The sequence below is a fragment of the Xenopus tropicalis genome, chromosome 1, assembly GCF_000004195.4.
Source record: "Xenopus tropicalis strain Nigerian chromosome 1, UCB_Xtro_10.0, whole genome shotgun sequence".
Lineage (NCBI taxonomy): Eukaryota > Metazoa > Chordata > Amphibia > Anura > Pipidae > Xenopus > Xenopus tropicalis.
Window position 1 is genome coordinate 66572968 of NC_030677.2, and position 24127 is coordinate 66597094.

General features: G+C 37.4%; 1 protein-coding gene across 1 annotated transcript in view; it reads right to left on the reverse strand.

Annotated features, from left to right (window-relative positions):
- Positions 1-12442: 12442 nt before the first annotated feature.
- The window catches only part of kiaa1109 (KIAA1109), a 44288-nt gene continuing 32603 nt past the window's right edge, over positions 12443-24127 (reverse strand). The window contains 9 exon segments of the mRNA NM_001078735.1: positions 12443-12837; positions 13303-13409; positions 13566-13744; positions 13926-14023; positions 15291-15446; positions 16260-16377; positions 18823-18914; positions 19669-19747; positions 23760-23916. Of these exon segments, the coding sequence (NP_001072203.1) occupies positions 12572-12837; positions 13303-13409; positions 13566-13744; positions 13926-14023; positions 15291-15446; positions 16260-16377; positions 18823-18914; positions 19669-19747; positions 23760-23916 (1252 nt within the window). The 3' untranslated portion in view covers positions 12443-12571.

Genomic DNA, 24127 nt, shown 5'->3' on the forward strand with positions numbered 1-24127 from the left:
TGTGTTTTTTAGGTCTAATATCATGTTTTTCAGGTCATCTACTGCGGATATACCTGAAGTCTGTGTTGCATCACCTTCCCCGAGCTCCGTTTGTGGATCCAAGATGGCGTCCGCTTGCTGCTGTGAGCCTGCCTGCGACGCGAAGTAAGCTGTCACTTGCTGCGGGGGCCTTTTGTTTTGCTGCTTTGGAGGCATGGTGTTCAGTGTTAGTTCAGAGATCTTGAACAATCTTTTTTAGGTGCGTTTTGGCGATATTCCCAATGTTTTTCGGGCTGTAGCTTAGAGAGCTCACACGTCCATTCCGGATGCGAGTTGGCTCCGCCCCAGGTACCTATATTTTTGACTAAAACTTTGTGCTGAGGAGCAGCACTGGTATCTGATAATGCAGAATAACAGAAAATGTATAATATATTTTACCAGTAATCACAAAACACTGGCAAAAACATTATGTCCCTATTCCTGTATTAAAACTTAGCTGAACAAGGTTTTGGTTGAGAAAATGGTTGAGAAGGGTGGAACTCGTCATGTGCTCACTGATTTTTTTTATTGTGATTTTACACTATGCAACCTTAAAACTGTAGGCCTGTTAGTCTGACATCAGTCGTAGGAAAGTCTTGAAATGGGCATTAATGTTGATGATGGACGTATGTCTTTTTTCAACCTATCTTACTATGTAAAATGCTATGAGTTTGTTCCAGTATGGGTTTTATGCTTAATAGATTTTGCTAGAGGAGGAGTTAGACTCTGAGATGGCAGTGGATGCGGTCCACTTTGTGAAACTGTAAGTAATGTTGAAGAATGCAAGGTTATACACTTTGGTAGAAATAGCATAAACGTGATTTATACACTAAATGGTTTATTGAAGTATAGTTAAATGAGGCGTTGTCATGCCCAGGTAATATTGCCTGGCATGGCATAGGGTTAACCCCTATCGACATCTGGTCGCAGGCTCCCACAGAGACCCCTAATTAAATATGCAACCAGGGACTGTGGGAAGGTGACAACTTCAGCAGAGTGAGCAGACAATGCGAGGCCAGCCATTTGAAGGGCGGGAAACCTGAGGCTATTGGTTTCTTTGATCTATTGATCAAAGAAAGTCAGTTGTGGACCTAGAACTGCAGGGAGGAACAGCATACAGAAAATATGGATTATAGAAAGGAATCCATATCTCCTTTGCTTTAAGGTTTACATCCCCAATGATACCAAACAGGGACTACCTATACCCACCAATTAGGAGGGATAGTTTTTGGGGGACTAGGACATGAGACACCCCTCATGTTTGGTATCATTCTGATCGCCCACATATGGGTTAAGGGGAGGGAGGGGCCCAGCAGGACATAAAAAGCACACAGGCCCAGGTATTATTTAGCTCATATTTTGAGGTTCCAAATTTCTGTTGGAGTGTGAGTTCAATTTTCCAAACTCTTACCTCAGGAGGACACAAAAGATAACTCGGTAACGTACATAGGGTTTTCTCTGTGTTTTATTCCCTTTTATTTTATTTACTGTTTTGTACGTATATGTCTCTTTTTGTAAAACCTTTTTAAATGCACTGTTTAACCGTGTAATATTAAATATAAAATGTAATAAGTTCTGTCCTTTGGCTCTATATCAATTCCAACGTACCTTGTTTACATGTGAATATATTAACTGCTTGGCTGTGTGTGTGTATTGAGTAGGGGGTAAGTTTTCTGTAAATGCTAATTAACTAGTGGACTGCTAGCAGGAGAGTGTGTTTGACTGTAATTAACCATTTGGCTGCTAGAGTGCTGTTGAATTAGTGGAAACTAACCCTAAATACAGTAAGAAAGCTTGTGTGATATATTTGTGCATTAGGTTTCTATTGCCTGTTAATGATAGATGGTGGCAGCGAATAGTTATTTTGGGCGGTGGTGTGTTTGGGGGTGCTTGATGTTAGTCTAACCTGTGTGAAAGGTAACGACTTGTTGCCCCATCCCCGTGTCATACGCGTCTGAGAGTGGCGTGTCCCATGGCTTTTGGGATTTTTGTGGCTAACAAGCTGTGTAACTCTAGACAATGTCCTTCAGTGGCTACTAAAGTAAAAAGCAAAAAAAAAAAAAAAAAGTTCTATCTTGCATAAAAAGGGATTTAACGCAAGGCATGAAAAAATTATTTTGCTTTTTTAGAGGCCCCTGGTAACACTTCAGTAAGTATACCGTGCACTTATGGGTTCCAGTACCTGACAAGGATATTTATAAGCTAAAGAGTGCAGAGACATGCAATTAAACTGGTAAAAAGGAGGGTAGACTGCCATGGTCAGGGTTGTTTTGTGAAAAAAGGTGCTTGCAAGAAGACATGATTACCTTTTAAAAGTTCAGTAGAGGACATTAGATACAGATAGTAGCGGATATTTTTTCCCCATAGAAAAGACCAGTGCACCAGAGGCCACCCATTTAGACTAGAGGAACAGATTTTTCAGTTGCAGCAGCATAGGTGGCTTTACAGTGATGGCAGTGAGGTTGTGGAATGCCCTTCCGAGTAATATAGTGATGGTAGATTCTGTTAATGCCTTTCAAGGAGAACCAAACCCTAAAAATGAATAGGGCTAGAAATGCCATATTTCTTATACTAAACTAACTACATTATATTAAAGTTCCAGCATCTCTATAGTAGTAATGATATAGGTCTTTACAGTTGGCTCAGGATCTTCCCATCTTGGATTCTGTTAGAACTGTCCAGGACACTGCACATGCTTAGTGTGCTCTGCAGCTATTGAGAAGTTAAATAAACTTAGAAATCATTGTATCATGAAAACCGATTCAAAATGTCTGATTATTAAATTCTGATGCTAACTGTATTGGTTTCAGAGCTGCCATACGGTTATATTTATATTCTATATATGCAGTCGGCAGCTCAGTAACTGACAGCACCACAGAGCATGTGCTGGGAATAAGCACAAAAGAAGAAGAGGAGCTACTGGGGGCATCTCTGGAGCCACAGATCTTGTGGATCTTATGAGTTGTATTTGCCTTGGGCTAGTACAGAAGCCCAAAACATAATGTACAACATTTCTAGCCTATTTCTTTAGTTAAACTTTAGTTCTCTTTTAAAAAAAGTTTATCGTAGGCTATTGTTCTCTTAGTATCTACAGCTAGTTAGTATAGTTATTGGTATATATAGTTATATATGTGAGTGCATATATAGGTCTGTATGTGTATATTTGTACACAAGGGTTTCATTTGGAGGGTTCGAACTTGATGATCATTGGGTTTTTTTTTTTTAACACAACTTAACTATGTAACGAACATTTTCACAAACAAAAAGAGTAGAAGAGAAATATGCTGCAATTAAGCAGCTGACACTCACCTTTTAGTCCTACTGTCATGACTTTCTAAAAATTGCCTCTGCACCTCATGCTTGGAGGAATGATCAGCAGCCAATGCTATATCCGCAGTAATGAGCCCTAATTGCACGGAACCCGTTTCTAACCAGTAAGCTCTGCGCAAAACTGCAGGCTGTAGTCCTAGTCTGCTACTGTCCAGCTGCTCAATGTACTGTCTCAGCTGCACATCTTGAATGGCAGCACTGATGCCTTCACCCACAGCTTGGTTATGGAGGTTACAGTTTGCAAGTCTTATAGCACCCGTCTGCAAATAAAGCCATCAAGTAAAGTAAGGGAAACTTTCAGGTCATAAACAATTAAAACTATTTGATTACTTTCCAAGTTTTTTTTTTTTTTTTTTTTTTTAAATTAAGCTACAAATACACTAATATTAGGAAAAAAGTTTTATGAAAAAAACTGCACCTTACAAAGCATAATAATGTGTTCAGTTTCTACTAATTATCTTCCTTGCAAGTGTAGTAACTAAATTACCAGCGCACAAATTCCCCTGCATAATGGACTCCTGCTAAACAGTTATGACAAAGGGTGGATGGTGGGGGTTATATACGGATATTTTTTTTTTTTTTTAATCTACCTTGCAAGAACTAACATGAATGTAGCTTCAGTTTACCCACATTTGAATAGCACAAGGCCAATTTATTGAATTAAAGTTTAACAAGGTAGAAATATACGGTATTTAAAGAGAAACTCTAGCTGGCATAGAAGTACTGTAGCTGTTAAATGAAAATATGAGTCTGGGCTCTATTATCCAAATCCTTTACGTGGAATGTTCAAAACACCAGTACACATGTCATAATACAGTGTATTTTTTAAGAAAACAATTCTTTATTCATGGTTGACTTGTACAGTGTATAAACCTATGCACAAAATTGTATTCAGGTTTTCTTTTTCAACACATTTAGCTGTTTTTTTTAGGTGCTCACAAAGCCAAACAATTGTAAGAGATAGCAATAGTCACTTAGTAGTAAATAAAAAGAAAAAACAGCAAGTAAGAGGAGATCATAAGCAATAACGGTTACATGAACAGATTGGGATCAGCAATTAAAAAGTGATGTATGTGACATGCTAGCAGCTGGCAAATGCTGAGCCTTTGAACAGCATTCTATAACCAAGTTATAGTTCAGCAGCATGATTTGCAGTTTCCATTTAAACTTTTCCTTGGATATATTGCTTATTAGTTACATCTTGTAACTGTTTGCTAATGGACTGAAATCATACCTTAAGATTAGTAGCACAGCCGTGTTCCACAATATAAAGATCAGCTCCATCTGCTGCCAAGCGTGTCATTCTATATTTCAGGTCATCGGCGGTGAGGCAAGGTCCAGGGTAACTACTTTTCTGTGGAACAAAACAATTAATCAGTCACCTAAGAAAAAAAGTACCTGTATTATTTTGAATACATAACTACACATAGGGGGAGATTTACCAAGACCCGAACGATCCGAGCGTATTCTCACCGATTATTTCGCGTCCGCGCAAAAAATTCGGAAAGGTCCCGCCGCAGTTTGCAATGGTTCGGTACGAAAAATCCATGACTTACGGTTCGCCAATATGATATTATCGTGACTAATACGATTTTTTCGTAAGCATTTTCGTGATATTTGCGATCTTCAGAAATTTTTGTTTCCAATCCAAATTTTTCCCATTCGGGATTCAAACTCGTGTTTTGATAAATCTGCCCCATAATGTCTAATACTGGTCAAGACCAGAATATCTGATCTTGACCACCCAAAAAACTGTTTGATGTTGAGTTACATTAGCCACTGTGCACAACACATTCCATTATACATCTTTCCATTTGGATTTTAGCGGTCTACACAGTTATGATGAGTGGTTGCTATTTAAAGGACAATGAGCCCCCCAACCCCATCTAAAAGGTTTTTATCCTAAGCTACAGTCTTTTATTAAACTAGAAAAAAACATTTAGCCAAAAACAAACATTATCTGGTGTTAGTGTCCTGATTGTGCTTTCTTCTTTCAAAGGAAAATATTCCATTATATTTTATATTCTATTATGCTTTTTTGCCATACTGAAGTTTAGTCTGCTCTGTATATGGTTATGATTAAACCTAACTCAGTCTAAACTAAATTGCACAAAATTAACAAAGTAAGTACCCAAATCAAGTACAAAAATATCTAGGAAACAATGCATTAAAATGAGTTAATTGGTATATTAATAACAGAATGCATTACTTTTTATGACAGACTAATGCCTAAAAAGATGCGATTAGTGAACAATAAACTCTATGGTGCTTTATCTACCAGCAGGTCTTTTTAGAAGATGTGAGGGCATCCATTTAAATTAGGAGAGAGGTGGTCCTAGGTTTTTTTTTTAAGTTGTGAAATTTTCACCCCAAAGTAGTCGTACTGGTAGATACATTAGATAGCTACAAGTGGTCGGATGCCTTTTAGGCAAGTGAGAAAATACAGGGTTACTGAAATTAGCTATTTGGGACTAGGAACTGGTCTAATCTTGGGGTCAGAAAGGAATTTTTCCCCCTGTAGCAAATTAGAGAAGATTCAGGGCTGTTTGATTTTATCAGTTTTTTATCAGTTACACATTTGCATAAAATAATTACTGATCTTTATAGCTACATTTGATTTTACATGGCATAGCAAGACATCACAGAGAAGTATAACCATAGGATGCCTCCTCCTTTCTCTTTAACTGCACCAAACAGACATCCCAGAAATGCCCCCTTCTTCTATATCTTTACTTAAAATGAAGAACTGCATATCAGTGTTGGCAGCCATCATATCTGGCTGCTTCACTTTCTGTCATTAGTTCTCTGAAGGTGACAGTTAGTACAGGTATGGGATCCCTTATCCAGAAACCCAATATCCAGAAAGCTCTGGATTATGGAAAGGCCATCTCCCATAGACTCTATTATAAGCAAATAATTCTAATTTAAAATTATTATAATAAATCAGAACCTTGTACTTGATCCCAACTAAGATATAATTAATCCTTACTGGAGGCAAAACAAGCCTATCAGGTTTATTCAATACTTAAATGATTTTTAACAGACTTAAGTTATGTAGATCCAAATTACGGAAAGATCCCATATCCGGAAAACCCCAGGTCCCAAGCATTCTGGATAACAGGTCCCATACCTGTATATACAATTGATCACCACAACCTGACAAAAACTAAGAGCAGATTATTGTGTTTATTAAGGTAAGTTATTACACCAACTCATTTGAAATGCTTCTGATGTATTAGAATTAATTTGTTTTAATATTAATTTGTTATAAAACTATATAGGTCTCCCATTGCACAGAACACAAAAATAAAACTAAATCAAAACTTTTCAAATGCAAAATAACATCTTTAAAAAAATTACAGTATTAAACAATAACAAGCAGCAACCAAGGAATGAATACAGTAGGTGGTGTTTCTTCTTTTGTTAGAAGCTTTTCTCATAAAAGAAACCGTTCATCAATTTTACCTTAGCATCACAAAACCGTCGATCAATCCCATGCTGGCATATCACTACAGACTTAGGCCGCTCCAGCTGGAACTCATTACAAACGACATGGAACACAAAGGTCTGCCCCCAATCCAGCAGGCACGCCAGCTGCAAGATGGTAGGGTACACACACAATAACAGCTTTAATAGTGTGATCAGAACAGATTACAAAAATAAGTTGAAAAAAAAACATATTGGCACTGCTTGGCATATAAAAAGATTTATCCATGCTGCTACAGAACCTAGATGACTTTGGGCTCACTGTTATTTGTACTCCTTACAAGCAGCTACTATTTGACATTTTTAAAGGAGAAGGAAAGTCATTTTGGCATTTTACTGCCAATAGATTTGCCACATTAGTGCAACCTAGAACACTATATTTATTCAGCAGAAAGCTTTATCATACCTGAGTAAAGAGCCCTAGAATCTTTCTCTGATTGCTGCTGCCATTTTAGCTTGGTGTTCATAGCTTCCTGCTTGCAGTCTAGCCCGAAAAGTGGGACAGTTGGGTATACTCTCAGTTTTAACATGAATTCAACAAATAATAATTTTGCCTACTGTTTTAACAGATTAAAAAATGGAACTGAAACATTCTATTTCTTGGTTTGTACTAACAGGGTCAAAATTTGAGAAGTGGGCTGAGTAGCCCTCCCCATAAGATGCTGTTTTGATTGTGCTTGTAGGAACCAGAAAGTAGAATGTACCATTTCAGTTTTTTGCCTTGTTAAGTGCAAGAAATGTCACATAATTCCTTATTAAAAAAAAAAAAGTATGTTTAGCACAAGCCCTATTCATTGTTGTCCAAAGCCTCTGAGATTTCTATGGCTCAAGGTGTCCATAAGATGTCTTTATATAACAGCATGGGCTATAACAAATCACTGGCCCACCACATGAACACAGTTGCAAACAGATTTGAAGAATTAGAGGGATACTATCAGTTTTTTTTTGTTCATTCCAGAGTTACTCAAGTCATCACACAGCTTCTGTTTTCATCCTATAGGTTTCCAGAGAACAGAGACTGACGTTCAACTCTACTGGTCTGCTGTTATGCACGTATTCTGTTATCTGCTATGCAATAAGGGTGCTATAGCATTACCTGAAATTGTATAGCAACCCCCATAGCTACAGAATAGCTTATATTGGAGCTTTTGGTACAAACACAAGATTTTTACCAATGTAGTACAACAGAACATGATATTTATGTTACACAAATTGGTTTAAAGTAAAGGTGTACACCACTGTGCCATTTGGTGTTAAATTCAAAAAAATATTTGATATATTAATTCAGGCCTCTGGTTTGGCATATCCCATTGACACTAACAACCGTGCAATGTGTTTTTGGGTGTTTAAGAAAAAAAAAAAAAAAGAAGAGGACCTATATAAAGTATATAAAAAAATACTAACAATAAAAAGTAATTGAATCTGCTTCCTGGTTGCCAGTCATGATTGACCCTAGCAATAAGGTAGCATTTTAAACTCAGAGACAAAATGGCAAATAAATCAAAATACACAAAAAAAGCAATTGCAAAACTCTCCTGTAAGAAAGGATAAATGACAGTGTTGGATAGAAGCTAGACAGCAGTTTCTAAGTGGACAGAGAAGACAATGGATGGCAGCTGTCAAAGCACTCAGACTATGCAAAATTTATAGCTGACAAACAAAATGTCACTGAGAGCATACCTAAAAACCGAAAACATTTTAAAAGACATGTTTTAAAATTTGTCCATTCTCTTCATCATTTGTTTTTCTGATCAAATAAAGACAAATTGTATCATTCTTATCTATTACATTTACCAAGTATTACAGGATTCTAGTAAATTTAATTACAACCTTCTTTTCCAATGTGATTGCAATTTAAAAGGAAATTTATTACCTTCAATAGACAATAGCAAAATAGTTTAATATATATCAATACAACTTTAAAAAGTTGGGATTAACTTGACTATGTTTCGAAAGGGCCATGGGTTAATTCTATTTTGGAAGAAGCTGAAATATGCTAAAGTACCATGCAGATTAAGGACAGAATTTCCCAAACCCACAAAGCAAAGGGATATTTCTATCTCTTAATAATAATATTGACATGTTTTTGTTAAAAGCACTGCACTGTTCATCGTTAACATTAGCTTTCTAAAACTGGTCCAATTTTAAGATTGAGAATAAAGGTAGGGTATTTTTTTAATACCACTTTAATTAAAGCTGTAAAGAAATGCAAGAGTGCTTATCTTACCTGAGGGGCAGTGACCATCGCCATAAGAGAGCCAGCCTGTAAATCAATGAGCCAGGCATATTCCAGTGTATCGGAGCCTAGAGGTAGACCCTCAGCAGAAAACATAGCATGTGCCCTGAGCTGCAAACCAGACAGACTAATATGTCCTTCTCGAAGCATTCCATCCACCGATGGTCGCTGTGAAAACATTTAAAAAATCTTTTGTAAAAAAAAAAATAAGTTGTTTAGCCACTGACTAAACAACTAAAATAAAATTAAATGTGACGGGGCCAAGAAAATGGACCTCCCATCAGGAATCCACAGCCACAGGAGATATCAATCTATTCATGTGTTTCAGTTTTGGCTAACAAAAATAATTCCAAACATTCCCTTATATAAGACACACATTAGGCATGGGACAAATATGGCATAAATAAGGGAATCTCAGTGCAATCCACAAGCGGGTCAGGATTGCTCCCAGGGTTCTCCATTAGAAAAGATTCTCAGGACAGCAGGGTCTATAATCCTTCAACAGCTAAAAAGGCCAGTTTTCATAGGGTGGGACAGAAGATATTGTGAATATTGCCCAACTATACCTGGTAATTGTCGCTTAAAAATATATACACAGGAGACAATACAAGCTGAAGCACTGTTTCTCTGTATGTTTTCTTCATTTCAAAGCAGAGTCTCTCCAGAAAAGCAGTTGGACACTCTGGTCCATCACTGCTACAGTGCTAGGAGGGAATGAGATACAAAAACCTTTTAAGAGGTCAAAATTAATTAAAATCTGCAATGACAGTGGCTAGTTTTATTCAAGGTTATGTTAAAATCCTTTGGTTTAGAAATCTGCACAGTTCAGACTAAATCATATATTATTCAGTCATATATTGTTATTCACATTGTGCTTAGCCACTGCTAAGCACAATTGTTAATTAAAATACTTTCTTCAGTTATCTATATCTAGGATTTATTGTACATTTTTAGCATTTCTGAGATAAACTATATTTTATGCATAAAGGAACTAAAGCTAATCACTTACTACTGGAAGTTTGGCATGGACCTTGTACAAATTCACCAGTACAGTAATGTCCCATGGTCGAAGGGCAAGAGGATGAACAGATTTATTTGGTGCATCAGGATCTTTTCTGTCACTGTCCACTCCGACTGCAGTCCACCCAGAACTTGAAGATGTAGACATTGATAGCACAGGACTGGCAACTTCTTCTTCAAAGTCTGTGTACATGTCATCTTCTCCAAAGTAATTTTCCTGCAATGGTAAAGTTTAACAATCACAAATTTCTCCACTTTATGCATAAATTGTCCCAAGCTAATATTTTGATAGAAAATGTCCTTGCTTTAAACGGGTTGCTCATCATAGAGTAACCTTTAATATTATGTAGAGAGCAATATTTTAAGACAAATGGCAACTGGTCTTCATTTTGTGTTATTTGTGGGGTTTTTTTTCATTATTTTACTTTTTGTTCAGCAGTTTGAATGAGAGAGTGGTATATGAATAGGAGAGCAACTGAATAGAGAAATAAGTAAGAAGTAACAATAACAATAAAATTGTGCCTCACAGAGCAAGTTTTTTGGCTTCTAGAGTCAGTGCCCCCCCATTTGAAAGTTGGAAAGCATCAGAGGAAGATGGCAAATGATTAAAAAAAACAATACAAAAATGAATAATAAAGACCAATTGATAAGTTGCATAGAAATGGCTATTGTATAACATACTTAAAGTTAACTTCAAGGTAACTTGCCCCTAGTTTAACTTGATAAATGTAGTGTTTTTTACATTCAAAGCATTACTTTGAAAATATTTGTATTGTAAATCCATTAGCATTTACAAATGGGAAGAGAGGACCTCCTCAAAGAGGGGTCAACCATCTTCTTATCCTAAAAAATGACATAAACTACACTATTGCTTACTCCAGGCAGCTGTGCTTTAGAAACATTTTACTTACCTCATTCTCATCAGAAACCAGTTTACTTGACTGTATTTTCAGAGAGTGGCCCAGAAATTCACTCAGATACAGGGACACACCTCACAATTAGTGCTCAGATTGGAATTAAAATTAGGATCCATACTCAAACTACTGCATACTACAGAATAAAGACAGCTGTCTTGCTACTTTTGAAATCTATTAAAAAAAGAGTCTGTCACTTCATAGAGGGCCATTAGCTTTCTCTAGCTAAAGAAAACTGCAAACAAAGTCTAAAGACCACTGATGTTAATTACGTTATTGTGCTCCTACTTAATATTCAGCAGTATCTAAAAACTGAGCAATAATTCCCTGTACACTGCTACAAAAAAATGTGAGGACACACATGAACAATCCTTTTAATGGGAATTATAAGCTTGTAACTGAAAAGAGAAGCCATGGGAAATGCTACAAACTACAATCAATACAGAATGTTCTCTGCTATAGAACACACGAGAAGTCTCTTAAGCACTGCTAAATGTAAACTGTAACATGGAGTCACCGAAAATTAAAATGTTTCTAGAGAGACATTTAAAAGAAATTAACACTAACACAAACACTGTTTTTAGCTATAAGCCAAATTCAGGTTTTCAAAATGCCAATCTTCCAGTCTCCAGGGAATTTTTTTCTGGTTATTAAAAGAAAATATCTAAAAATGTTTGAAAGGAAGCTTATGCCTCATAATAACCTCAGCACAGCACCTATAATAACAAATGGATTTGTTCAATAAATTCCATTAGAATCTACTATGGTACCTTTTTATTTTTTTTTTTTTTTTTTTTTTAAACAGATCCATTGGGCAGTCTAGGGGAAATAAAAATCCCCTGCAGGGCCACATCTAGTACAAGAGTCACAATGAGATCAAATAGCTAATTAAGCAAAAAGTGAGGAGTAGCCTTGTTTCCCAGGGTATTTTTGAAACAGTGTTCAATGTACTTTGCTCAGTATCTGTCTGAAAAGCTTCAGCTCTGGTTATGAACATAACTTCTCTGACTAAAGATTTCTAGATTCTGATCACTCTTCCAACCCACAGGCTTTGGAGACTTCTGATTCTCCATAATGGCACAGTTCAATTTTTCATATCAATTATGCTTCTCAACATAAACCTCTTTCTACATGTTACTCTGTTCCATTCTAGCACTCACAATTAAGCTCTGCCATCTTCGTCTCTTTCCAGTATTATTTGACCCCCACTGTTCCAGTGTACCACTTCCTTCCTGTACTGCACCCCTTGCCATGTTTCTGCTTAATGTAAATAGTTTACAGGCCTCCCTTTCTTTTAGCCTCAATGTTTTCAGCCTGTTATTTCCTTTGTCCTTTCAAGTACATTTCTGTCCTATTCTTAACAATAGTACATTGCTTTTACTTTCTTTATTGCAAAAAGGTGCCTATGCTCAATTTCATGAGTACACAATATGGTATATGGATGTAGATATTATTTTATTTATTGGAAAAAAAATTTGCTATGCAATTAAATATGGACAGATTGGTAACGAGCAGTTACTGGAGCCCACAGAGAAACGTTAAAGATGATCTGTTTCACAAAAATATATTAAAATTGCTCATTAGCAAACATTATCAAAAACAAATTATGGTAAATATTTGTTACCTTTATAGCTAAGAATGCCATCAGTAATGGCCCGTAGAAAATAATTTGTGAATCAGGTGAAAGCTCTAACTCCACATGCAGTTTATCTGGTGGCAGCTCAGAAGGATCCACTGCAGTTCTGCTGTAAGTTGTAGGAGAAGAGATTGCTCTTTCTGATGTTCTCCGAGATGGTCTTAGCATAGATAGCATAGATTCCTCTATTTCTGACACTGAAAAAATGAACAAAAAAAAAGGTGTAAATATATGGAAGCATTGAAAGGTTCTCATGAACATAATGCAGATTCAGAATAAGGAAGTAAGAGGGGCCAGTATGGCGACCTCCAACAACGAAGCAAAGCTCTCAATTTTTTCTATTACACAGGAGACTGCAATGTTCTGGCAGTTTTCAATTATGCTGTTTGGGGGGAGTCTCTGGGGTTATGTAATGGACTTAAATTTGTCCCTTAAATAACCATTTTTCACTATTTTTTTTTTACTAAAAATGAGTGCATTTAATAATAATGGGCCTATTTCACAAATAATGAACCAATTTGCCCTAAACATTAACATGTCAATCAATCTACAACTAGACTTGAAGATTCCATAGTTGATAATAATATAAATATAAATATATATATATATATATATATATATATATAGCTGATTTGGGACCAAAAAGATAAAAGAAGCCTTACGTGACTGCTTTAGTTGTTCATCTGCTTTCTGAGGATAGATAGGGTGCCATGTATAATCAATGTTTAGCAACATAGATGGAACTGTCCAGCACTCCACCCAGCCAGTCCTTTAAAGAGAAAAATTAAAAGCATGTGTCTTGTATAGAAAAAACTATTATACAAAGCAGAATATGGCCAAGAAACTCTTTAAACTGCTTGATATGCCAGACTTAAGTTGATGACAAGGTTAATTAAAAGAAACATTTTGTTTAACAGGCTATTACCCAGCTTGTGTTACATTTCTCCATTTTGGCTTGCAGGTTTTTTGGGCACTTTGGTTTTCAGCTGTATTGCAAGTATCAGGGCTGATCTTGTTTGGGTGAAAGTCTTTCAATAAGGTTAAGAGTGAATATTTACTCGGATGGCAATCTGGGAGAAATAAGTGAAGGTCAACATCTCCTCCCTAAAAATAAAATAGCACCAATTTAAAAGAAAATTAAGGCAAATTTTCTGCAAACTATAATAAACGATAAAACACTCATACAGTAAATAAATGTGTAGACATAATCACCAAAGACATAATGTTTCAGTAGCACATGTATACTCTGTACACTTTACACTGAAAATAAAAAAAAAACACTTACTCTAAGTGAAAATCTTGTACTGCATGTAGTTGGTACAAAATCCGTAAATGGAAGTGCAAAATCAATGTTTAATGTTTCTCCGCAGGCAGCAAGATATACTACAAGAACAAAAGTAAGGAGATGGAAAAAAATAAAAAACAAACAAACCATTGTTAATAACCTGAAAAGGAAATAAATCAATGCAATAGCAGACATATTTTTGTGTGTATTGCTAATGACAGATGTCTTGGTTTAATTGCCCAATCAAGAAGTATCAAGATGTTAAATGCTACTGACCAAACTCCATATCAATATATTACAAAAGTAACTTTATAATGCAGTACTGAGGTATCAAGAATGCACTGTAAAATATTTATCCTGTAAACGTAAATGTGACTAATAATCTTTAAAATATAAGGAAAAAGCAGCGTGAAGGAAGAGGATCACTTGCTCACAGGTACACCAGTTTTCTGCTAACAGAAGCACCGGCCCAGGGTATCAGGAAAGTGATTATTGGGGGGGTGCATAATATTTTTGTACCCACCAGTGATCATACCTTTCCTACCTTAAAAAACTGCCTTCAAGCTGTATGGATATCTTTCAAGTGAATATGGATAAACTTTCAAAAAGAAAGGGACAGGTAACACCCTGCACTGGTCAGTTCTTCTGGTGCATAAAACTATAACTGTGAATGCATTTGCACACTGTCTTCCTTCCCTTGATGAATCAAAAAAGAATTTAAGGCATTACCGTATATACTCGAGTATAAGCCGATCTGAATATAAGCCGAGGTACCTAATTTTACTTAACAAAACTGGAAAAACCTATTAACTCGAGTATAAGCCTAGGGTGGGAAATGCAGCAGCTACTGATAAGTTTCAATAATCAAAATAAAAACCAGTAAATTAAATAAATTGAGGCATCAGTGGTATGTTTTTAAAATATTTATTTAAAAGCAAAACCATAAACTAGCTCTGTAAGTGGAAAAGAGGGTCAACAAAAACAATATGAGTACTACCCCACGCTCATTGCGCATTGGCAAACTGGCAGCAGACCCGCTCCCGGAGGACACGTAAGGGGGAATAAGTATTGCGACTAGGAGTGGGCCAGGGCACTGGAGGGTCTGGTTGTAGGTGGCCTAATTTGCACACAAAGGACAGAGGGTGCTAGTCTGGAGGGACCCATGGCACCCGACTCGAGTATAAGCCGAGGGTGCACTATGGCACAGGGAAAGAAAGGAGATGGCCTGGGTGTGCCCATGCTGCTCTCTGTGCCACATTTTATTTTATCCAGGATTATATGCAGAGAACAGCTATTCCTTCAGATAGAAGTGCTCTATGCATGACCACTAGTGGGCGCGCCCTTGCTTATTCACAAAACACTCACTGTTTTCTTGCTGCTTAGTAGAACAATCTATCCAGTTGTGCTGGTTTGCTGCCCAGATCATTTCAAACTGATGAAACATAATCTTCAAATTCCAGGTATATGGGACAAAGGAAAACAGATCTGGTGCACTGTCACTGGACCAGTCTTGAATCAGATCTGTATTAAAGTTAAATAAGGTAACACTATATCAATCAGAAGAAATCCCAGACAGCATTACAAAGGTAATACACTATATATTTTTGATGAAAATAATATAACATGTTGACTTATACAGGCTAGGGACCATCAAGGAAACTATGGATAATATTTGTGTGTTTGCTACAAAAAGATCAGTGACTTCAAAATATGACTTCCAAAATATAATTTGGGAGGTAGTGGTAGCAGTTGTGTCACATGCAGTGACCCGATGTCTTTTAGAAGCGCCTGTGACCAATGGTTCCTCTAAGTCATGTGCTTGTGCACAAATGTTAACGTAAGTGCAAACAAACACTTCATTTAGCACTTATTTTGACCCACAATCACTCTGTGTGCACAGAAAGATAATTTTTTGTACATGCACCCAAAATAAAATTTAAAGGAACAAAGCCTTTGACTGTCTATGATGGCTCAAAATGAATGGACAGTGGCCCAAAATTGCTCTTATGAGTATTTTGATCTTAAAAGTACTCACACATATACTTCCATAGCTTTAGCCTTATCATAGCCTTTCAAGTCAATGGGAGCCACAATTAAAATGTTTTTGCCTTTTAGAGTAGTTATAGCAACCTATTTCAGCATTGTGTCTATTACTACGGTGGATGGGACGGTTCTGCAGTGAGAACATTTAAAAAGAGTAGTAAAATTTAGCATGTGTCAGTGTAAGACAACTTAAATCTATAATCTGCATGTTGCCTAATCATTGTTGGTTGTGAAAGAAAAAAAAAGTGTTTATTCATAAAAATGAAATATGACAAGAATTCTTATACCTACCTGTGAAGAAGTTTTTCTGAGCAAATATAAAATGATAAGTTGCCTTATAAACTTCAAGTTCACATTGCCATGTCTGTGGCATGTTCCATACCCTAGGATAGCTGGCATTTATATGGAACTGGTGGAAAAATATAATAATTAACAGACAAATATGAGCATGCTGCCCTGTAAAAAAACATCTTGAAGAATGAAGTAATGCAATCAATTATGCATTAAGCGTTAATGTTTTATTTATTATTGTGTTTACCGATTTGCCTTTGTTTTTGGACTCTCTCCAGCCTGAGATAAATTACTATATGGTTACTAGGGTCATGCCAGAAAATGTAGCAGGCACAGATCGTCGTGGAATCTGAATTCGTAATACATTTTCTAATACATATTACCACTTCATGCAGCCAGGTTTAGCGCATGTGTTTCCAGTCCCAATGGTACCAACTGCAAGCTTTTGACTACATGGCCATAATAATATATATATTTTTTTGTCCTCATTTAAATTACAGCTGTAATTCAAAGAGTCAATGGGTGAGTTTTTTTCATTAAGAAGTCTTGGCTATGCCGAAATAATGTAGCAGCAGTTAGCTCCCCTCCAGTTTCCACAATGACTTGCATATCCTGTGATTAAAATACCTTTTACAAAAAAGACATTATATAATCATGCGTGCATGCATTGGGGTAATTAGTCTTGGCCATGGCAAAAACTGTGTAGTCATTTTATATAGCCACTGGAAAACTTTAAAGACATGTAAACCCTACATTTTCCTACCATGTGTATAAGTTAAGCACATCTCTCGCACCCAAACCACACCATTTGTACTGCACATGTGCCCTCTGTTTGCCAGCACCATCACTTATTCCTAAAACAATAAGCAACTTTCACCCTATGGCCATTTTCCCTCTCACACATTTGAGTGACATTTACATCTGCAAACAGCACATGTGCGCTGTAAAGTTCATGGAATGAAGAATGCAGGTTCACACAAGCCGAAGTAAAAAAAAGTTCTGCTTGGATAGAGTACTGTAATGGTTAAGATGAGCTCAGGGCAGGAGTTAGGAGAAAAAAATGGTTTCTCCAGAAAACTGCACAGCAGTGCCATCTCTGCATTGGCTGCTAGACTGGGGCTTATTAGTAACCTGAACTGAGAAAAAATGAGCATGCTCCCTAGCTAACGACCAAAGTAAAATCCATGAGGGAGGGGGCAGAGAGGGTAAGAGGAGGAGAAGGAATCATAAGTCATTAAAGGAATACTGTTATGGGAAAACATGTTTTTGTCCAAAACGCATTAGTTAATAGCGCTTCTCCAGCAGAATCCTGCTTTAAAATTAGTTTTTTTAAAGGCCAAAAAGATTTGTTAATATTTCTTTTTAAAATTTTATATGGGGATCGGGCATATTCTTCACTTCCCAGGGTTTCACAGCCATTGTTTGACTTTTTCTGTGATAAACTACTTTACTGATAAACACTTTACTGCTGCGCTGCAAGTTGGAGTGATATAACCCCCTCCCTTTCCCCCCCAGTAGCCGATCAGCAGAACAATGTTAAGGGGGCAAGATAGCAGCTACCGGACACCTGTATTGCTAAAAGTTGTAGAACTTAGTAGTAAAAAATCCATATCTGGATGTTCTTCAGTTACATGGGAGTAGGAGAAACAATAGGTTACCTGAAAGCAGTTTTAAAAGGCAGAGCTGGCTCCTTCTGAAAGCTCAGAATCAGGCACAATGTACTGAGATGGCTGCCTACACACCAATATTACAATTAAAAAGAGAAGAAAAGTCTCGTGGCATTTTACTGCCAATAGATTCGCCACATTAGCTAATCGGCCCGTGTATGGGAAGAACAGAGCGGCCTGGCCGACCGATATCTGGCCTGAAATTGGCCAGATCTCAATCAGCCAGGTTAGAAAATCCAGTCGGATCGGGGACCGCATCGGCTCATTGATGCGGTCCCCGAACCGACTGCCCCATAACCACAAATGTTATCCGATCCTTTGGCCCCAGGGCCAAACGATCGGATTATTTATAAGTTACTAGCTACCCGATATCGCCCACCCGTAGGAGACATCGCCAAGCGAGCGGATCTTATAGTGTATGGGCACCTTTACTATTTCTTTTTGAACAACCATAGCGCCTGGTATATAAAGATTTCAAAGAGGTTGTTCAGTGACTACATTTTTTGTGGGGGGGTTTACATGTCCTTTAAGAAGGGCAGTGTTCCAGGCATTAATAGCAGTTCTATTATAGATACATACTGTAGCAATCTAATAATCAACTCTTTAGCAGCTGTGCTATTGAAAAGCACCCTTAGTGATGTGAAATAAATAAATAAATATATATATATATATATATATATATATATATATATATATATATATATATATATATATATTCTCTGTAAAGGTGCTACACAACATGTCGGCACTAGATAATGAATAATAATACAGTGTGTTTACTATTCTGTATAAAAATAGTATTTGGAAAACTAATTACTGGAACCAACTGTCCCTTGGTGAACCTAACGAGAAAGAACAACACTGTAATGGAAAAGCCGCAAATTGGTCACACTTACTGCTAACATCTCTGCTTCTAGAAGTGTCCTGTACTGCATGCTGGTGGTTGTATCAACATGTAGCAGCTGGCCTTTAATTGTCGGGGAATAACCTAAGCAACAGAATTTGAAGCAGGTTAAACAAAATCTATAACTTTAGTTTATTAGCTATGTTAGAAGACATGTATTTAACATGTGTTTAACTGTATAACTGGCAACCCAAAGTTTCCTTGTGCGATTAACTATGCATTAAGTGATAACAACCTTTTGTGAATCAACCCCAATGTAATTTATCTGAGAAAGCAATGCTGAACTGAATGAACTGAAGACAAAAGGAGTCAGGAAGATTGAAATAGGCTACTGTTACATGTGGTGATTCTCAGCCTGTGTATAAATGCAGGTCAAGAATCTTCCCCTATGCTTCTTAAGGGCAGTGGTATACGGGGAGATTAGTTACCCCGCAACAAATCTTCGTCCTGCAGATTGCCCACATGTGGCAGTGGCCTAAATGTGGCTATACACTGAAAGATCTGCTCATTTGGCAAGGTTGCCAAACAAGTGTATCTTTCTCCGATATGCCCATCTTGGCGATATAGGGTTGATCGATCAGCTCATTGGCACTATGCAGGATGTTGAATTGAGGACTGCATCAACACGCAGATTCAGCCATCGATTCAATGGGAAAATCAAGCCTGCCCAATAGACATCTGCCCAATTTGCAGCCACATATTGGTCTGATAGGGGTCCCGCCAATGGGCCCCCTACACAGAGCAATAATCTGACACCTCCGTCCTTTTTAGTTACAGTGACAGCTACAAAAAAAACAAGAAAAAAAAAAGAAACAGCACAAACAAACTGATCTCTTACCATTTTCAGACACAGTCATGGGGATATTCACCTCCAGATAGGATCCTGCCCAAACATTCACATGAACAGCATTCGTTTCCTGTCATATTAAACAGCAAAAGTCTATATTATTGGCTATACATTCAACATTCTAACAGTGATTACAACATGAATACAAGCAGTTACTTGTATATGGAAAACCTAAAGTTTCCATGGCTAGAGGAAAGAAACAACTGGACTGATACAGCTCACTTCACAGAGATAACTGCAACTTCTGCATCTGAATCATACTACTGTAACGAAGGAAACGCATAAATATGAATTCAATGTTCATCATCACTGTGACTGCAGTGAAGATATCTTGCAAAATAATTAAAGGTGGTTGAAGATGTCTATGCATCTGGTTAGGAAGAAGAATTTTTTTGAAATGACATAAAAGCCAACAACTTTAGCAAAAGCATTGCAATTTAGTAATTTAGAGCAGACAGACTTTTACTAATTTATATTTGCCAGATAATTTCTATAATCTCTTTACTACAAAATAAATTTATGAAATGTGTTGATCTTCTAAAAGCTGACATAAGAGTCATGACAAATCTTTTACCACTTTAATTCTGGGGTTTCTTTATGTTACATACCAAAAATGTTCAGAAGATGTCTGATATTCATTTTTGGGATGTTTTATCTATGTCTATAAGGACATAATAAAGCCATAATAAAGATTTTCACAAAGAAAATGTGAATTCTCTATTAGGTGAGGGCACAGGGATTTTTTTCAGCAGAGATTAAAACAGACAGAAGCAAAAAGATCTGGGTCTGGGAGTCCGTTTAATCAGGTTACTGTAGTCAAAAGATTTTCACAAAAAGTGAAGTCTCTCTTAGGTGAGAGAAGAATAACTTTTTTTTTTACCACAGATTAAAATAAAGGGAGGTGGAGAGATGTGGGAGTCTAGTACAGGTATGGGACCTGTTATCCAGAATGCTCAGAACCTGGGGTTTTCCGGATAAGGGATCTTTCCGTAATTTAGATCTCCATACTATAAGTCTGCTAAAAATCATTTAAATAATGAACAAACCCAATAGGATTGTTTTGCCTCCAATAAGGATTGATTATATCTTAATTGAGATCAAGTACAATGTACTGTTTTATTATTACAGAGAAAAAGGAAATCATTTTTAAAAATTAGAATTATTTGCTTATAATGGAGTCTATGGGAGATGGGCTTTTCGTAATTTGGAACTTTCTGGTTAACGTGGTTAAGGGATCCCATACCTGTAGTCCATTTAATAAGATTACTGTAGTAAGTGCATAGATGAGTGTTTAAGTAGTTACTTCTATGATAAAACACATTTACATTTGGGTAGAAATGCTATCAGTTATGTTTTTACTCGGTTCATTTTCAGATAACATTGGTTCATGCAGGAGGAGATAGCTAAGAGGCAGTTAGAGAATGGTGTCTGATTATCTGTGGTTAGTGTATTATCTAAATATATCAAGGTCATCTGCATGCATCTAATGCAGTGCTGTCCAACTTCTGTTGTACCGAGGGCCGGAATTTTTCCGACCTACGTGGTGGAGGGCCGATAATGGAAGCCAGTTTTGACCACTCCCCTTTTTAAAACCGCACCCACTTGAAACCACACCCATGTTATCACATGACCATACCCATATTAATGGTTGTAGTACAGCAAAAACCTGCCACACTCTGCCTTCCCTACCATGCCTGTGTGCCATACTCTGCCTTCCCTACCCTGCCTTTGTGTGTGCCATACTCTGCCTTCCCTACCCTGCCTGTGTGCCATACTCTGCCTGCCCTACCCTGCCTTTGTGTGTGCCATACTCTGCCTTCCCTACCCTGCCTGTGTGTGCCATACTCTGCCTGCCCTACCCTGCCTGCGTGCCATACTTTCCCTGTGTGTGCCATTCTTGGCTGGTTTGTGCCATACTTGGCCTGTGTGTGCCATACTCTGCCTGCCCTACCCTGCCTGTGTGCCATACTCTGCCTTCCCTACCCTGCCTGCGTGTGCCATACTTTCACTGTGTGTGCCATTCTTGGCTGGTTTGTGCCAAACTTGGCCTGTGTGTGCCATACTCTGCCTGCCCTACTCTGCCTGTGTGTGCCATACTCTGCTTGCCCTATGCTGCCTGTGTATATGGCACACACAGGCAGCCTACAGTGACACAATGCTGGCACTGCTCCTACAGTCTGCACAATAACTATATATTAAAAAACGTTTTAATTGCAGTACCACCTCAGTATATGTTCTTTTTGTAGTGTGCAGGGTTTATTTGTGGGTTTCTACTGCTCCTGAGGTGTGAACAAGGGAACAATGGGGGTGATTAGAGCCTGAGCCTGAGGTGTGAACACTGCAGGGGTTGAACAATGCAGGTATTAAAAGGTGTGAAAAACACAGGGGATTACATATTTAAACAATACAGCCTGATTACAGCCTGAATCTGAGGTGAGAACCATGTAGGGGGGGCAGTTAATCACAGTACTGATACCATTTAAAGCTTACACAGGAGTAAGCCATCAAAGCAGCCAGACAGGTGGGGGGCCACACAGAGGGGGGCCGCCAGTTGGACAGCACTGATCTAATGTAAAGGAAGAACATTTGAAATTAATACAAATACAGAACCATGATGCTCAATACAGAACCATGATGCGCCCCAGCACTAAGGTGAGCAGAAGAAGTTTTGTAAGCATAATAGATATGTAGAAACTTAAGAACCATGCAGAAGCTTAACTGTAGAGGTCAATAAAGGAAGAATTTTGCATTCAAATGTAATGAAAGGAGAAGGAAGGTAAAAACTAAGTAAGTTTTATCAGAAAGGTCTATGTAAATACAGCCATAAGCACTCACAGAAACGCTGTACTGACTTCTCTGTCAAAAGAAACAGGATTTGTTGTCGCTTTGTATTCCTGTGCCAGAGACACGCAGATGTCTCCTCTCCCCCTCTCTTACTCCCCCCTCCCTCAAGAATGCTAAGAAATCCCCGCCCCTCCCCTTAGGAATGTGGATCTGAGCCAATCAGCAGGAAGCTTCCTCAAAGTCTTACTAACTGTTCATGTACACCGTTGTTGGTGCAGGAGCGAGGTATTATGGGAACTTTCTTTAAAGAGCTCAGTGTTTTTTTTTCCTATGAGGCTTCCCATCATCTGAACGGGAGAAATATGGGGAGACTTGAGAGAACTAAAGGTATGCCTGCAGCTTGAGATTAACTCTTTATTAGCCTTTCCTTCGCCTTGAAGACCAAAAGAAGCAAAATATAATAATTTCTTAAAGTTATTACTAAATAACAGGCTCACCCGCACTCTACTATAAGACCACTCTTTAGTATTAGTTTAAAGTAGGAGATACAAAGGAAAAAACATAATTTGAAAGAATGTAACATTTTTCTGCTCTGACATCCTTTGTCATCTGATAACACCTGTTTCCTGAAAACCAATATTCCCTGCTACAAGAACATCATGTCCTTATTAAACCTAAAACAGCAGATGAGCATGCTCCCAATGATTTCCGGTTCAGTGAGCCTATATAACTAGCCTTAGTTACTGCCTCAGCAGAACCAGAGCATTGTGGCATTTCAGGGTGTTTTATTACTGTGTGACAGTTTGCTTCCCACACACCATCACAGCAAGCAGCTCTCTGTGAATAAAACAGAGGCAAATGTGTATATTCAAGCCATCCGCAGAGAATTTATAGGGAAGACATTTACATTTAACAACACTAATTACAATCGATCGTTGACTATACCTTTCACATTCCTACAGGTTTCTCATTATCATGTCTCTTTCCACTAACAAAAAAGATCACCAAAATACAACACTTTCATATTCATTATCAGTACTTTCTTTTGCTCAATGTAATTTAATTCTTTTCCTACTAAAAGTGATATTCTTTAGGAATTATATTACTAATAAAGCCTATAATGAAGCTTGGTATGAAAACTCCCTGTTATAACAGCTTGGAGTGAAAATGATATAAAGTGGAAAGTAAATGGCCTAGAAAACTCTCCTAAAGGGTTCAAAATTATATTATAATATAATACAATTATAATACAATTATATAATAATATCATTTTATTAGCCTTTATTTAACACACTTACCCTGTTTTTAGTAAATAGAAGGTCTATTGTAGCATTTGCAATGATGTTCATTCTTAATTCGAAAGCCTGTATTTGGCGCAGTTTTCCTGGCTGGGCAACCTCTGAAACTTTCATGACTTGGTAGTCAGGTGGGAAGAAGAACTTCCACAGGCACTCTCTTTAGAATGTAAGTAACCAAAGATAAGGAATTAAACCATATGAATTCCCAGCATGTAGAGCATCATTAAACAGTTTCAAAAAAACAAACGCACAAAAAAGCTATCATGGAAAAAAAAAGTGTCTCCTGCCAATACATATTCCTGAGCAATATAACCTTGTTCAACATAATTTCAATTAACAGGGCTTGTGTTAGACACAGCAAAAACAGA